This window comes from Hyla sarda, chromosome 1 (genome assembly GCF_029499605.1).
Source record: "Hyla sarda isolate aHylSar1 chromosome 1, aHylSar1.hap1, whole genome shotgun sequence".
NCBI classification, from domain to species: Eukaryota; Metazoa; Chordata; class Amphibia; order Anura; family Hylidae; genus Hyla; species Hyla sarda.
The window spans coordinates 362137448-362154751 of NC_079189.1; the positions used below are offsets into that span (position 1 = coordinate 362137448).

The window sequence follows — 17304 nt, forward strand, 5'->3', positions numbered from 1 at the left end:
GTTCTCACATGAAAATATATAATAAAATATTTACAAAAATGTGAGGGGTGGACTCACTTATGTGACATACTGTATTTCACAATGAAGTTCTCATATGGGATAAAGATATCTCATCGTATAAATGAAGAAATTCTACATCACATCAAATTCTACATTCTACATCATTGTATACAATATTTCAGTACACATAATTGTTTGCTTTATTTTATCAGTTTAAGAGTGTGACTTTTTAGGTGGTATGTATTTGTTACATAAAATATTTTATTGGAGCAGACATGATGCTGTCGGTATAAATTATGCCATACCAATGAAAACATTTGCCAAGGTTTATTAATTTACCTAAAACCAAAACTGTCTGGTTTTGCCCATAACAACCAATCACAGCTCAGCTTTCATATCTTACTGCTCTCCAGTATAATGAAAGCTGAGCTGTGATTGGTTGCTATGGGCAAAACCAGACAGTTTTGGTTTCAGGACGATCAATAAATCTAGGCTATGGTCTCAATACGTAATGAGATTTAAGTTTATTATTGAACCGTAAAGGTCGTGTTATACTTATTTGCTGTGTCTTGTTATTGTACAAGTCTCTCTAGGACTTGTTCTTCTAATTTACCTCTTCTTAAAAATCCCATATCATTTCTAAAATATATTTTAATGTGTTTTGGAACTACCGTTTTGTTTTCAAACAAACTTTATTTAAACAAAACAAAAAGAAAGCTGGAATACATTATCAACACATCCGCCCTGCTTCCGTGAATACACTTGTTGAGTGATGGAGTGTCCCAGCATGCAGATGGCTTGTTTATAAGTGTGCGCTAATTTCATTTGACAAACTACAAGTATAAATGACATGCTCATCATCATTTTTATTTCATGTAGAGTCCTTAGCATGCTACATTAACCTGACAATGTTCAATCCTGGCTTCATTTAACAATACATTTCATGCAGTTCACATATTGTTCGGAGTATTATATTATCATCACATATGTTTATTTCGCTATGAACAGACTGAGGATATCTGCAAAATTCACATATTTTGTATCTGTCTCTTAACATCTATTACAGATTATCGATACTTATAGCTGAAAATATGCTGATTTTGCATATATTGTCTCTATTTAATTGACCCTTGTAAACTGCCATACTAGAATACAATATATATATCCTCAGTCTCATAACATAATTCTAAATATCTGGTAGGTGATCTAGCCAAATATTATTTACACAGTCCAACAGCAAAAATAAAAGTAAAAATAAAATAAAGAGTATATACTATTTATTGCTTCCATAAGTGCAATATAAATTGTCCTATTAAATAAAATTTCTCTTTCGCCATCTTATGCCACTCTGTGTACAATTATTGTCTGTTAGGAAGAACTGTTGAGTATTCTAGAGTCAGCTGAATCGGATCTTTCCTCATAGTCTTCCTCTGTGTAAATGGGCTGCTTTACTACAATCGAGCAACTGTCCTCAGAGCCTGGGATTCTGGGATCTTCAGGAGGTCTAGGCGGAAGGACTGGTGAACTCCTGAAGACACTGGCGGAATTTCCAGAAAAGGGACTGACATACTGAGATCTAAGTTGGTATTGTTGTTGCAGAGTCATTGTGTTCCACAGAGTGACATCGTTGGGTAGAAAGGGACTGGACTGGTTCCTCGCTAAAGTGTTCCTCAGTAGTAGTGGGTACCGGGGTGGTTGTGGGAAGGGATGCTGCAAGGGTACGGCGAGAGGATTGGGAACCACATTGCTTGAATCTGCTGAGAAACGCAGTGTATCTGGTACTCTGAAGGCTGATCCTACTGACCATTTGGAGGAAGGCAATGGATATGAGCCAAGAGTATGCTCAAAAAGGTGACCATTAGAAGGTAACATAATGGCATCTGGATCAGTTGCAGTTCTCTCTCCAGTCATAGATCTGCTTGATAGAAGAACTTCTACAGCCCCAACAAGGTCCCCCCCACATCCTTTCAAGATGAGTTCTAACACAGTAGGTTTCTGGCTTGGAAATATTTTCTTAAGTACCTCAAGCGGAGGTCTATTGGACTTCAAGCTAAATGGCAAAGACACTGTACCAGAAGAACCCTCAATAATAAGATGGCTATGCTCTGCCTGGTACTTGGGGCTATCTGATGTACTTTCAGCACTACTGCAGTTCTTCTGTGCTGAATAGCCCGACTCATCCACCGACACAACTTCAGGGCTTTCCGGGGTACAGCAAGGCTTCACATCTGGGGGAGACCTTTGATCTGTATCTTTGTCACTGTAGCTTTCACCATTTTCTGTTCCACTGCTGTCACCTAATCTCTCATCTGACAGATCTGAAAAATCAGGAAACACAACAGAAAATAAAATAATAAAACACTTGTGCTTATATTTCCATTTACACCAATGAATTTACTATATATTATCACTGCACTTAACCAAGCCAGCCTACTCTTTTAGTGCGATAAATAGTCCTGGGGATAGCAACACATTTGGCCTTAACTGGTATTATTTCTGATTATAAAGCCTAAGGTGTTTTCGTGAACAATCCATTAAGAAAGGTACAAAAATGATAATAAAAAAATATATATTTTCTACATGGGGGGGGGGATTTCAAGCTTTGTTTTTCTTTTTTAAGGATTCACCGTTTTTGATGTTGTGTTATTGTTTTGTTATTTGTTGTTTACCAAAGTCAGAAATTGATCCAGTAAAAGGATGTGTCCTACAATGCTACATTATACAGTATGATACTATGACATCAATGTACACAAGGGATTAAAATCCGTGCCTTGGATTTGTGCTATAGATGTGCTGTGAGTATGCGTCAGATCCACAGTATATTCCTAAAAGGATCAGCCCCATTGGCATTCAATCGGTACATTCAGCATTTACACCCAAAATAAGTGATGTGCCACTTATTTTGCCATCAGATACAGCGTATTTAAGTGCAGAATACATGCCAAAACATGCACATAAAAACATTGTATAATTATACTCACGTTACATTTTTTACATAAACTAAGGGGATAGTCTAAGGGTATTTTTTTTACATAGATTTTGGAAATGCATGACATCTGACAGCAATCTGCATCCAAAATATATCAATGGGGTTTTCACACCTCTGTTAACTTGCAATGAAAAATCTTCACTTGTCACTTATTTTGGGGGGATTAGACACAATGATTAACAATGGGGCAAATCCTTAAATTAATCTGGTATGGATCTACTTCACACCTGCAGCAAACTTGTGACAGATCAAAGGCAGAAATCCAAATCATAGAAATATATGTTGGATATTAAAACATAGGATGTACTTAGCCTTACAATGACAGTTACCGGTTAAAAACTTGGTGCAAAATTGGCTGCACTGCAACAAACTAGTATATTAGATAAATGACACTTTTGGAACATAACTACCTGAGATAACCAGTCTGAAAATGGATTTCACTGGATGGCACTATCCCACTAAAGGTATTGCTTGCTGGTTATTAACACATAAATTACTTAACCAGTTACCTCTAGAAAACCTTTATATATTACAGTGGTAAACTGTGGAGTGTGACTTCCTACTTTTTTCATGCTCTGGTTTCTTCTAGAGATGAGCGAATTTACAGTAAATTCGATTAGTCACGAACTTCTCGGCTCGGCAGTTGATGACTTATCCTGGATAAATTAGTTCAGCTTTCAGGTGCTCCCGGCTGGAAAAGGTGGATACAGTCCTAGGAGACTCTTTCCTAGGACTGTATCCACCTTTTCCAGCCCTCCGGAGCACCGGAAAGCTGAACTAATTTATGCAGGATAAGTCATCAACTGCCGAGCCGAGAAGTTCGTGACGAATCGAATTTACTGTAAATTTGCTCATCTCTAGTTTCTTCATTGGGGATGTTTTTCCTTACTGATATGCTAATACAGGCTTCCTATGAAATTCATACTATATATATATATATAGATAGATAGATAGATAGATAGATATAGATATATCTATATAGATATATATATATATATATATATATATATACACACACACACACACAAATGCACTGATTCTTAGTGTGTTTCTTGTAATGCCCAGACACAAATAATAATATGAATTTATTCCATTTATGTATTTATGTTATATACATAAAAAAATTCATTTCTATAAACTCCATATAGCAATATTATATAAGTTTAAAAAAAAAACTGAAATACTAATAATTATACAACAATAAAAAAAAACACAGATATAAAACTGGGAATAAAAGGGAATAAAACATAACCAAATAAAGTGTTTTCCTGGCAGTAAAGCATTTTCGAGTTTTTATAAATAAAGTTAATTGCCGCAGTTTGAATAGACGTCCTGTCGTACACCAGTCTGCTCCTTTCAACTAACTTTATTTATAAACTCCACGGGAGGCATAAGATGAGACCCTAGCCAGTAAGATATATACATAAAACCATACTTGAGATAATAATAATGATAACATTAATATTTATAGATAGATAAAGTGCCTGCAATATATGCATCCGTATTAGTGCTCTTTGCTGTGTGTTCTGTAGAAGAGGAATGGAGTCATGGTGTCTCTTTATGTAATGTTTTAGATATGATAAATTCCACTGTTTGTACACTTAGATAGTATAAATAAATAGATGTCTTCCCTAATATTTATTGTGTTGTCTTTATTGCTGTCGGATGAATTCTTAATAAACAATTATGTTTTGAAATTCCCGTTTAACAGACCATTCTAGTGGCAACTGGGCAGCCTGGACTGTCGGGCAGTGCCAGCTACATGAAGGTGACGGCAGTGAGGATGGAGCAGGTATTACTTGCACTGTCTCTAGGGAAGCCTATACTGCAGTGGTCTCCAACCTGCGGACCTCCAGATGTTGCAAAACTACAACTCCCAGCGTGCCCGGACAGCCGAAGGCTGTCCGGGCATGCTGGGGGTTGTAGTTTTGCAACATCTGGAGGTCCGCAGGTTGGAGACCACTGCTATACTGTATGGACACTACATTATTTTACAATTGACACCTATACATGAAAACACTGCCACCCCTCAGTTATATAGGACACCTCTACAAAGATGTCTTATTATAAAGCCTCCTCACTGCTGTATAGCTAATATTGTATGTATTTATATACAATATACATAATGTGATATATATATATATATATATATATATATATATATATTCTTATATAGATGATTGAACATCTCTATCTCATATTTATCTCCATTGATCATGTCTCTATGTCATATATGTGTATATTTAATATCTAAACATAATCTTTTATGCATCTATCCATGTTTACAATGTTTTATACAATTCACAAAACTTAGAAACAGAGGCTTCTTTCATGAAGTGTGGAGTGGAGCCTCCTGTCTCCATTAGGGAGGATACTCGGAGTTCTTCAGTAACTTGACCCCCCACCTGCCCCCGGTGACATGTTTTGGCACAAGTTGAGGCTACACTTGATTTCCTTCTTGAGTCATTTCCCGCGCTTCACTACTTGTCTCCTTCACCTGAGCTGAGAAGTGGCGCAGGGACTATTAATAAATCCCAAAGTGATGGACTGACAGCAGTGTGTACATAGCACTGTCTCCGGGTACTGCTGCAAGCACCAGGGGCATTGGGTACTCCTGGGATCTGCCAAGTATGTGCACAGGAAAGACCACTTATCACTGGTGTGACCACTCCCTAAAGAACACCACCAGACTGGTGGCCATGGGACAAAATGTTGCTTTTTTGGGGGGCAGGAAACAATCTGCTCCATTCATCATGATAATGGGAGTAGGAGTAGCTACAATAACGTATTATTATTATTGATAATAATAATTGTTTTAGTGATTTTATATACCTAACAAAACATATAACAAAACAAAAAAAAACATTGCGTTTATTAAAATTATTATTATTTAATATATTGAAATGTCCCCCGCTGAGCTCAAGTCAGGTAGTGCAAAGGGAAGAATAGGAAAGTGGCAACATAAGACCCAAGGGAGAGGACAGACAGACGGACATGACAGGTATATGTAAAGAAATAATTGACACATAGCAGTAAGAAAAAAGGTATTAGGTAGATATGTATTAGATTAATGATGATAGATAGATATGAGGTGGATAGATAGATAGATATGAGATAGATAGATAGATAGATAGATAGATATGAGATAGATAGATATGAAATAGATAGATAGATAGATAGATAGATAGATAGATATGAGATAGATAGATAGATAGATAGATATGAGATAGATAGATAGATAGATAGATAGATATGAGATAGATAGATATGAGATAGATAGATAGATAGATAGATAGATATGAGATAGATAGATAGATAGATAGATAGATAGATAGATAGATATGATATAGATAGATATGAGGTAGATAGATAGATAGATAGATAGATAGATATGAGATAGATAGATATGAGATAGATAGATAGATATGAGATAGATAGATAGATAGATAGATAGATAGATAGATAGATAGATAGATATGAGATAGATATGAGATAGATAGATAGATAGATATGAGATAGATAGATATGAGATAGATAGATATGAGATAGATAGATAGATAGATAGATATGAGATAGATAGATATATAGATAGATAGAGATGGATTGATAGATAGATGGATAGATAGATAGATAGATGGATAGATATGAGATAGATAGATAGATAGATAGATATGAGATAGATAATAGATAGATAGATAGATAGATAGATAGATAGATATGAGATAAATAATAGATAGATATGATAGATATGAGATAGATAATAGATAGATATGATAGATATGAGATAGATAATAGATAGATATGAGATAGATAGATAGATAGATAGATAGATAGATATGAGATGGATAGATAGATAGATAGATATGAGATAGATAATAGATAGATATGATAGATATGAGATAGATAGATAGATATGAGATAGATAATAGATAGATATGATAGATATGAGATAGATAATAGATAGATATGATAGATACAAAAAAAATAGTGGATAAGCAGCAGGACCACGCAAAAGGTGCAATGTAGTTGGGTGCAAGCGACCAGTTGGTCCAGGTCACGGACCCCAAGTTCACATAGAAAAAAAGATAGTCGCAGCACTCCAGGTAAGTGAAAAAGATGTGGTGGCTTTATTCCATACAAATGTTTTTGTATGGAATAAAGCCACCACATCTTTTCAGCTTACCTGGAGTGCTGGGACTATCTTTTTTTCTAGATAGATAGATGGATGGATGGAAGGAAGGAAGGAAGGAGAGAGAGAGAGATAATAGATAGATAGATATGAGATAGATAGGAGATAGATAGATAGATAGATAGATATGAGATAGATATGATATATAAATAGATAGATATGTATTAGATGCATTATATTTATGTTTCTTTATTCCATTGTTCATGTTGTGTATTATTTTATTTGTCAATCCCATCAGTCTATGAAGCTCTAATCGCGGGACCACAGTAGACTTAATGTTTTGTCATTAATATTATGATTATTAGTAGTATTTAGTAGCATGGTAATTATGATTACTATCAGTAGTCCTTTATGCTGCTGTCATGGTGGCATTACCTATAGTGTGCCTACCTACCTGTCTTCCCGGGCAGCTGCATGGTAGAAGACGGCTCCTGTGTCCACCTGATGGTCATGTCTCCAGGCCGGGAGGCTGGTTGACTTGTGTCTGCGGGCAGAGAAGCTGGCAAGCCTGGCATCGGTCTGAGAGTGTCCGGTAATAGACTCTCCAGGCTCTCATTGGCCTGCTGCCTCCTGAGGGCCACCTGTGCTGCCATGACCCGCTGCCTCTCAATGATCAGGATGCATTTCTCACAAGTACAGTCCTTGAAGCGGCAATAGCGCTTGTGGCCCTTGAGCCAGGAGAGGACCCCATGGTTTCTGCATCGGGCACATTTCGGGGTTCTCTGTAGAGGGGCTCGGGGCTGTGACACTGGGCCCCCCATGTACAGGTAGGGAGAACCGTATCCATTCATAGTCCTGCTGGGGACTCAAGAATGTGGCTTTTGAGAAGAGGTAGAAGCTCTGTCCTCATAGAGGTGAAGCTGCTGATGTGTGGGGGGCTGCTGCTGCAGGTTATCTCCTTGTATGATGTGTCCTGGTCTAGTCGTACATCCTGGGCTCTGCTGCTGTCTTGTCCTCTTGTGTGGACAGGCCACTTCTCTATCTCTAGGTGATGTCCTCTCAGTAGGACCAGGCGTAGTGCTGTAACTTTGTGCTCAGGATTATTAGGATACTGCAGCCGCCTAGCACTGTACTTTCCATACTGTGTGAGTGCATGAGATGGGGGGAGATAGGTAGCAGCGCTCCCCCTCCTCTTATCCAGTCTCCGCCTCTTATCCTCTTCTGCAGCCCAGTCCAGCATCTATTTCTTCTTATCCTCAAGAGTAATGTCTATTCCAGTGTTTCCCACCCAGTGTGCCTCCAGCTGTTGCAAAACTACAACTCCCAGCATGCCCAGACAGCCGAAGGCTGTCTGGGCATGCTGGGAGTTGTAGTTTTGCAACAGCTGGAAGCACACTGGTTGGGAAACACTGGTCTATTCCTTCCACTGGGTTACATTATATATACCTGCATTCAGGTAGAAATACAATACTGTGTTTAACCAAAGTAGGCATTTAAATAATTGTTGTACTTTATAAGCCTAAGGCTATGTTCTCATTCAGTTAAGTCCAAAACTATAAAAAAAAAAAAAAAAAAAAGGTGCAATTTTTTTACATTATCATTTTATTCTGGGTAGGTTTGGTAACAATACTGACTATAGGAGGCTTTAAAACTGAATAGGAGTCCGTATAAAGAGAAAATACAGCATATCATTTAGTGGGCTCTATGTTACACATTGTAACTATGTTCTTGTCTCTGTATAGTATATATATATATATATATATATATATATATATATATATATATATATAGACACTGAAGATTTCTCTATAAATTGTCATTTTACAAGTAAACACCTCGTCTGGAGAAGGAGAAACAACACATTGTCATTGTCCTCATTAGAACACTTTTAGCACACCACACATTATAGACAAAAGACAACTATTTATACAATGATATTCTTATAGTAGAAAGAAGTAGAGCTGTAAATGTCCTTTATGCATGAAGTGTATGATGAGACTGGAAAGGAAGGGTATAGATTGTGTGATGACAGTGGTGCCATAGGTAATGGCTTGTTTCTCCCAGTCCATATCAATAGGCTGCAGTTTACACCTGCGGTTTCCCCCCCCCCCCCCCCCCCCTCCCAATATGATGTGACCACGAATGCGGCATTGTAGCAATAAGTCCTGGGTGTACATGTGATGAGGGTGTCTCCAAATATCCTATGACTTGCATAACATTTTGGATCCGCTAATTGTTAGCGCTAAAATAATGCAAATTGGGAGGAAAAAAACAAATAAAAAACGAAACAAGACAAAACAAAAACAAAAAATCAACTTCATTCACGGGTATTGCTATATATATATATATATATATATATATATATATATATATATATATATTTAATTTTAGATAGATATTAGATAGTTATATAAATATATCTAGTTAATGTATGCCAGTGTTTTTCAAACAGTGTGCCTCCAGCTGTTGCAAAACTACAACTCCCAGCATGCCCAGACAGCCGAAGGCTGTCTGGGCATGCTGGGAGTTGTAGTTTTGCAACAGCTGGAGACTCACTGCTTGAAAAACGCTGGATTATGTCAAAACAGGGTACTATTGAAAACCCATGGTCCTGAGAATATGGGACCACATCCCCCTTTCAGAGTCTTTTTTCTGCACAGTGGGGCACTCAGCACTCTTTATAAGCTGCAGTTCCCTAGTCAGCCAGGTTGCCGGGGGCGCCACTGTGCTGGGAATAATAGTAAATAGTAAACTGCAGTGCTTGGAATCCCAGAGGTCAGAACCCACTATGATAGTACAGGATATCCCAGCCATAAACCATAACTTTATGATAGGAAATACTCCTTGTTATGAGGAGAACAATTGTTTTTTTTCTGTCTGGCTTGGGCCAAAATGCATCAGATTTACTGTATGTGAAATACTGGTATAGTATCAGGGCTCAAGTACTGCAGGAATGCATGGGAACGGAGTTCCTGCACTTTTTTTTTTTTACACAGCAGGAACACTGTTTCCAGCAGGAGTCCTGCAGGAGCAGCCCTTGAGTGGAAATCTTGGGTGAGTTCCCACGCTTTTTTGTTTCCCCTCCAAGGGACTTGACCCCTGTATGGTATGTGTCAGGGGTAAGAATAAAGGTGCACTTACCTGTATAGGCTATGAAGAATATTCACTGACCCTGTGACGTAGGTAGTGCCCTTTAATCAATGTGTCAGCCTCTCCAGTAGCACAACCTCACACCACGTTTTTGCAATACATTTTCAGTATACGTTTTCAATTTGAAAACCATACAGAACCGTATTGAAAACCATATGCATTGACTCGCCATTGAAAACAGTATGCCAAAAGATGCATCAGGTTGTGTCCGTTTTGCATCCTGTACGTTTTTTTTTCCAGGTTTTTTCCTGTAGCCAAAACCATAGCCTACCACGGTTTTTGGTCCGAGTGAAAAACCACTTAGGCTTTTTTTTAACATGGGAGTGAATGGGAACCATACAGAACTGTATGTGCGCACTTTTCCATCCGGTTTTCACCATACGGTTTTTGACTTTGCACAGTTTTTTTCTTGTAATTTCAATCAAACAAGTAAAGCTTTATTCATAATGGAGTGAAAAGTTAAAAACGTATACGTTTTTTTTTTCTTAAAAATGGATGCAACCAGACATCATTTTTTAAACCAGTATACGATTTTTAACCATATATGGGTTAAAATTCGTACACTTGTTTTGATACAGTTTAGTCCGGTTTTGGGGAATCCGTTTTTCATCAAAAACCTGATATGGAAACTATTCCAAACGTGATGTGAAGGCCAGCAGTCCACACAGAATAAATGTCAGGAGGATTATTGACCAGATGAATGAATAAGAGAGGAGGCTGTAATGACATGTTCTTAGTCACCACAAAATACTGTCTGTTGTGTTCTACAGGAATAGATCTGATAAATATTTATGGTAAGAGTTGGGGAGGAAACGATGAAACTGAAGAATTGCATAATAACCCAGCTTTTTATGAAGTTACTTGTGTAATAGGAAGCTGCTGTAATGGATTGTCATGAAGATGGACGGCAGCACATGCAGTTAGATTTTGCTACACACTCCCAGCTCCTATTTCCCAGCTCGGAGTTCACTTTATTGTATGAATAGATGGGAAGTTCATTAAATCCCAGTTGTCTCCAGTGCGTTCTCTGTGTGGGATACTGGCTGTTGTGCAATGAGCATTAATCCTGGGCACCTTCATGGGCATGTAACCCTTCGCATGCCAGGAAGGGGAAAAAACACCAGCCCCTGGCTCAGCATGTTCAGCTGTGTAATTCATCATAATAATAATAAAGATTAGTTATAGTAGAAGTCCCAGCATCAGAACATTTCACACTGAACTAACAAATGTCCTTGTCACTTTCATAGGAGCTCTAAAGCTTTCCTGTACACAAAAGAAATATCAAGTATTCATTGTCCCTCTGGTGCTCTAGTATAGGATTTACAGGATATTCAGGCTTCACCTTAAAGTCGGATTTCACATATTGTTCCAAACAAAAGACACTAAATATACCACATATACATATACATTCTCCTACTTCTCTACTCTCTAGTAATGTAGTTCCCCGACTTCATATCTAAACATTCTTTCTGCATTCCATCTGCCCGTCCGTCTATCTATCTATCTATCTATCTATCTATCTATCACATATCTATCTATCTATTATCTATCTATCTATCTATCTATCTATCTATCTATCTATCTCATATCTATCTATTATCTATCTATCTCATATCTATCATATCTATCTATAATCTATCTATCTCATATCTATCTCATATCTATCTATCTATCTCATATCTATCTATAATCTATCTATCTCATATCTATCTCATATCTATCTATCTCATATCTATCTATTTATCTGGGGGGACACATTTTGATCAAAAAGTGCGCTGGGAGCCTCCATTTTTTGACCTAGAGTGCTGTTGCAACTTTCTTGTTTGTATCTATTTATCTATCTATCTCATATCTATCTATCTATCTATCTATCTCATATCTATCTCATATCTATCTATCTATCTATTTCATATCTATCTATATATCTATCTCATATCTATCTATCTATCTCATATCTATCTATCTCATATCTATATATCTATCTCATATCTATCTATCTATAATCTATCTATCTCATATCTATCTATCTCATATCTATCTATCTAGTTATCGACTCTTTATTCTATTTTTCCGTCTCATATCTACATATACATATAGATCTTTATTTCTCTTGCTACCTTTATTGTGTATTTCTTCCATGTTTACCTCTCTATAATCTATGTATTACTTTTATATCAATGATCTATTTGCCCTTTATTTCTAGTAATTATCTGTGTATCAAATTATTAGACAATAAATCTAATATGAAGTAATCTAATATCCACCTGAACCTGTATCTTCTATTTCTATGTATTATGTACCATCTAATTTCCTAATCTATCTGTCGTCTATTTGTATTTATACATGTCATAAATATGCCTATTTTATATTTATCTGCCTATTCCATGTGTTCACATATTTTACTGTAATATACAGAGTCCATACCAGTGAGCTCGCAGTGTATGTAAGCAGTAGGATCTTTATCCACCAAACACCATAATAAAACTTCAGTCCATATATTTATACCGATGTTATGAAATATTCCAGAACACACTAATATTTGGCCATTTCGCCCTACCCTGGCCATCATCAGAAAACTGACCAGGGAGTCGTGTGAAAAGACCCAAATAGCCCAGTATCGTCCTTGATATTTTCTCTCTCCTCTTCATTCCATTCTGCAGGAATATTCTGAGGAAGCCAAGGTAGGGCGAAACCTCCAAGTATTCATTTGGTCTGGAATATTTCAATCCTTACTATGTTCGTTTCTAATCAGAAGTGTGCGGTGTATTTTGTATTGATGACATCATAGAATCTGCAGTGACCCTGTGGTTGCTATTATTATGTGCATCACATTGACTGGCTCCCATTATGTCCCCCTGTATGCCCCTCTGCACACTGCACTGCACATCTTAACACTCCATTGATAGAGTGCGGTAATCCCTTTCTCATACTTAATTTGCTGGGAATGTTGTACATATCCTACTATTTGACAACATACCCCTATAGGGCCAAGTTTGTATTTATGTTGGCACAATGTCTCCTGCCTGAAAGTCTATTGTAACCCAACACCTGACAACCTCCAGTGCTCTTAGCGTGTTGAGAAAAGGTTTATTCAAGCACATAATGGGATCCCAGCAGAAAGCCTTTCATAGAAAGGGGCCATGGTAAACTTCACCACATGAACTCGGTTTCCAGGGCTATTAAGCTGTTAAGTGGAAAATAGCAGAGGAAATTTCAAGGTGACTACAAGACTTGAGTAGTTATCGCCTGAAAGAGGATGAGTGGCCACTACACATGGGCAAAGGCTGATGGCACCGACTTTAGGAACCCTGTGCCCAGACACAAGCCCCACATGCCTGCCAGGGCATAAGCTGGACCACTCTTTCCTAAATAATGATTGATCTTCTTTAATAACTTCACAATGCTCAGTGTTAAGGCTTTTATACAGGTTATATCTTCTCCAGTGCAGTACAGTCTATTGTCCCAGTATGGAGATAAGTCAGAAACATTCCCTACATCTCTGTGTATAGTATTAGCTGGTCTTTATACATGTTACTTCTTCTCCAGTGCAGTACAGTCTATTGTCCCAGTATGGAGATAAGTCAGAAACATTCCCTACATCTCTGTGTATAGTATTAGCTGGTCTTTATACATGTTACTTCTTCTCCAGTGCAGTACAGTCTATTGTCCCAGTATGGAGATAAGTCAGAAACATTCCCTACATCTGTGTAATAGTATTAGCTGGTCTTTATACATGTTACTTCTTCTCCAGTGCAGTACAGTCTATTGTCCCAGTATGGAGATAAGTCAGAAACATTCCCTACATCTCTGTGTATAGTATTAGCTGGTCTTTATACAGGTTACATCTCCAGTCTCCAGTGGCAGTGCAGTCTATTGTCCCAGTATGGAGATAAGTCAGAAACATTCCCTACATCTCTGTGTATAGTATTAGCTGGTCTTTATACAGGTTACATCTTCTCCAGTGCAGTACAGTCTATTGTCCCAGTATGGAGATAAGTCAGAAACATTCCCTACATCTCTGTGTATAGTATTAGCTGGTCTTTATACAGGTTATATCTTCTCCAGTCTCCAGTGGCAGTGCAGTACAGTCTATTGTCCCAGTATGGAGATAAGTCAGAAACATTCCCTACATCTCTGTGTATAGTATTAGCTGGTCTTTATACAGGTTACTTCTTCTCCAGTCTCCAGTGGCAGTGCAGTACAGTCTATTGTCCCAGTATGGATAAGTCAGAAACATTCCCTACATCTCTGTGTATAGTATTAGCTGGTCTTTATACAGGTTACTTCTTCTCCAGTCTCCAGTGGCAGTGCAGTACAGTCTATTGTCCCAGTATGGATAAGTCAGAAACATTCCCTACATCTCTGTGTATAGTATTAGCTGGTCTTTATACAGGTTACTTCTTCTCCAGTCTCCAGTGGCAGTGCAGTACAGTCTATTGTCCCAGTATGGATAAGTCAGAAACATTCCCTACATCTCTGTGTATAGTATTAGCTGGTCTTTATACGTTTCCTTGTTATTGCTATAGTGCTCCTTACAGTCTGCTCGGTTCACAGTTTACTCTGAATGGGTGCCAGGTATTTGTCTTCTGCAGACAGGAGAATGCTACAGTGTGTACTCTGTGTATACGGTGACAGGAGGCATATTGTTGGTATGTGGCTATAACTATTTGTCTCACAGCAGGTCCCATGCTGGGGAATAGGATACAGCCCGGGGCTGTAGTTGAGGACAGGGTAATGGCCCGGGTGACTGATAGGCTGTCCCCTGCTAGGCTGCTCACTGTGCTCTACTTAACTATACAGTTATAGAGAAGCTGCTATTCCTTATAGCGGGGACTGCCCTCCAGGCTAACCCGATCACACCTTCATATCTATCCATATATTTCTTATGTATATTGGGATCTATCACTACTAGCTTGTCGCTATTTCCTTTGGTGAAGATGGATTCCTTGTAATTCTGCAGGGTCTGCTGCAGGTGGAGGGCACTCAGTGGGTGACCCCATACTGTCTAATGATGTGAGGCTGTCAATTTGGGCAACGTGGGGTACACCCTAAGCAGGAGAGATGCCAGCTATCATGGCAATATAACAATGTACACAAAATATTTATATCCTTCTCTAGTATATAGTTATCTCATGTCTATATATATGCGATCAGATCATTAATCTTTGTCATATCTATCTCATATTCCATCCATCTATCCCATATCTTTCGATCTATCTATCTTTCATATTCCATCTATCTATCTCATATCTATCTATCTATCTTATCTATCTATCTCATATTTATCTATCATATCTATTTCATATTCTATCTATTAGCTATCTACAATGTATCTATCTCATATCTATCTCTCATCTTTCATATTCCATCTATCTCATATCTTTCATATTCTATCTATCTATCTATCTATCTATCTCATATCCATTTATCTATCTCTCATCTTTCATATTCTATCTATCTATCTCATCTTTCATATTCTATCTATCTCATATCTTTCATATTCCATCTATCTCATATCTTTCATATTCTATCTATCTATCTCATATCCATTTATCTATCTACTATCTATCTTTTATGTCTTTCATATTCAATATCTATCTATCCTTTAAAAATCTTAGTTATTTATAGATCAGTTGACACAATGAAGTGATCTAATATATATATATATGTCGGTGCTCTGGATACTTTGTTCTTATCTACTCATTTATATTAGATATGAATATAACATGTCCAATACAAAGCTTTAGGATTCTATTCACATGCACATGAGGTCCCTCCCTACACATGTTCGGAGAAGGCATGGTGGCTGATATTATTTCTCTACATATATATTTATTATGGTAACACATTCTCACTATAATGCTCATATCCAGCCCCGACTAACTAAACTTTCTGTTCTATCTCTTCTGCAGAATGTAAAATATAAATGACATGGAGTAATGGGAGATGTGGGCTGGTAAGGGGTCTATAAAGGGTGCCAGCTAGTGCCAGGGCTGCTGTAGGAACATAGGAGGTTTTTCTAGTAATAAGCTTCCATTATTACTGGCAGATGGCGATTATATGTAACATAGCATGGAACACAGACACCAATGTCTTCCGTGCACTGCAAATGTGAACAATGCATCCGGGTCAACGAATGACTTTATTAGTAGCAAATAGAGAAAGAACGAATAACATAAAAGGCAACAGTCAGGGAGAAGTAAGTACTAGACAACAAACTGTCTACATCATGTGTCCAATGTGTCTCAGTGCATAGATAAGGCAGGGAGACACTAGAGTCTATTTTACTTGTATTACTAAAACTAGCTAAAACTGAATGGTCAGATTATGTAACAACTAAATTATATATATATATATATATATATATATATATATATATATATATATATATATATTCAGATATTAGACAGAGTTCTCCTTAGGATGTATTTTTTGGGGTTAAAAAATAGGTGTGATCAAATGATGGCTATGGGAAAATGAGATTCACATAATGCATTTGTGTTTGTAATATTTTATGTTTTTATATTAGACATGGTAAACATTTTCTGAGATCCTGTAAAACAAACAAACAAACAGATCCCTAAAGGAATTTCTGCAAAGGTATTTATTGGTAATAATTCTGTAATAATGACATTGACTTTAAATATATAAGAATAATATATTTATGTGCAACCATTACATACCATCTTGGATTTCAGTGTATTCATGGCTTTTTTTTTATCATCTGTCCTATGCATTTTCTTGGAATTGTCAAATTTTGCTTCAAAAACATATTTATTTTTCTTCTTTCTTGGTCACCACAAAACAGATTGGACAATGCAGCCAAAATAGCTTATTAGTTGTCCGATCCCTTCTGCACAAAAAAATAATGCCAGGTATGTTTAACCCACACTTTCACATCCTCTTCACACATACTTTTGATGTGTTTTTTTTTTTTAATTGGCTTAAAAAAACGCAACCTCTGTAAAAGCAGTGGTTAATGTAAAATATGTTTTTCTTCTGGCATTTTGAGGTATTAAAAAAATATATTTCGAGG

At 37.2% G+C, this 17304-nt stretch overlaps 1 protein-coding gene and 1 long non-coding RNA gene across 2 annotated transcripts; one reads left to right on the forward strand and one right to left on the reverse strand.

Moving 5' to 3' along the window:
* Positions 1-487: 487 nt before the first annotated feature.
* Positions 488-8317, reverse strand: DMRT3 (doublesex and mab-3 related transcription factor 3). Its single transcript, XM_056522746.1, has 2 exons — positions 7573-8317; positions 488-2318 (listed from the first exon to the last, which is right to left on the reverse strand). The coding sequence occupies exons 1-2, from the start codon at positions 7967-7969 to the stop codon at positions 1369-1371; spliced, it is 1347 nt and encodes a 448-aa protein (XP_056378721.1). The 5' UTR covers positions 7970-8317; the 3' UTR covers positions 488-1368.
* LOC130274433 (uncharacterized) lies at positions 4349-17143 on the forward strand. The gene is made up of 3 exons (XR_008844379.1): positions 4349-4399; positions 4701-4781; positions 17077-17143. It is a non-coding gene; the product is annotated as an uncharacterized LOC130274433 (long non-coding RNA).
* Positions 17144-17304: the final 161 nt, after the last annotated feature.

What these genes read in the sequence shown, in the direction of transcription:
- DMRT3 (XM_056522746.1), bottom strand. Translation starts at nt 7,969, where the DNA reads ATGAATGGATACGGTTCTCCCTACCTGTACATGGGGGGCCCAGTGTCA. An exon ending in GCAGCTGCCCGGGAAGACAG is followed by an intron (nt 2,319 to 7,572) that starts GTAGGTAGGCAC and finishes CTGATTTTTCAG; the next exon opens with ATCTGTCAGATGAGAGATTA.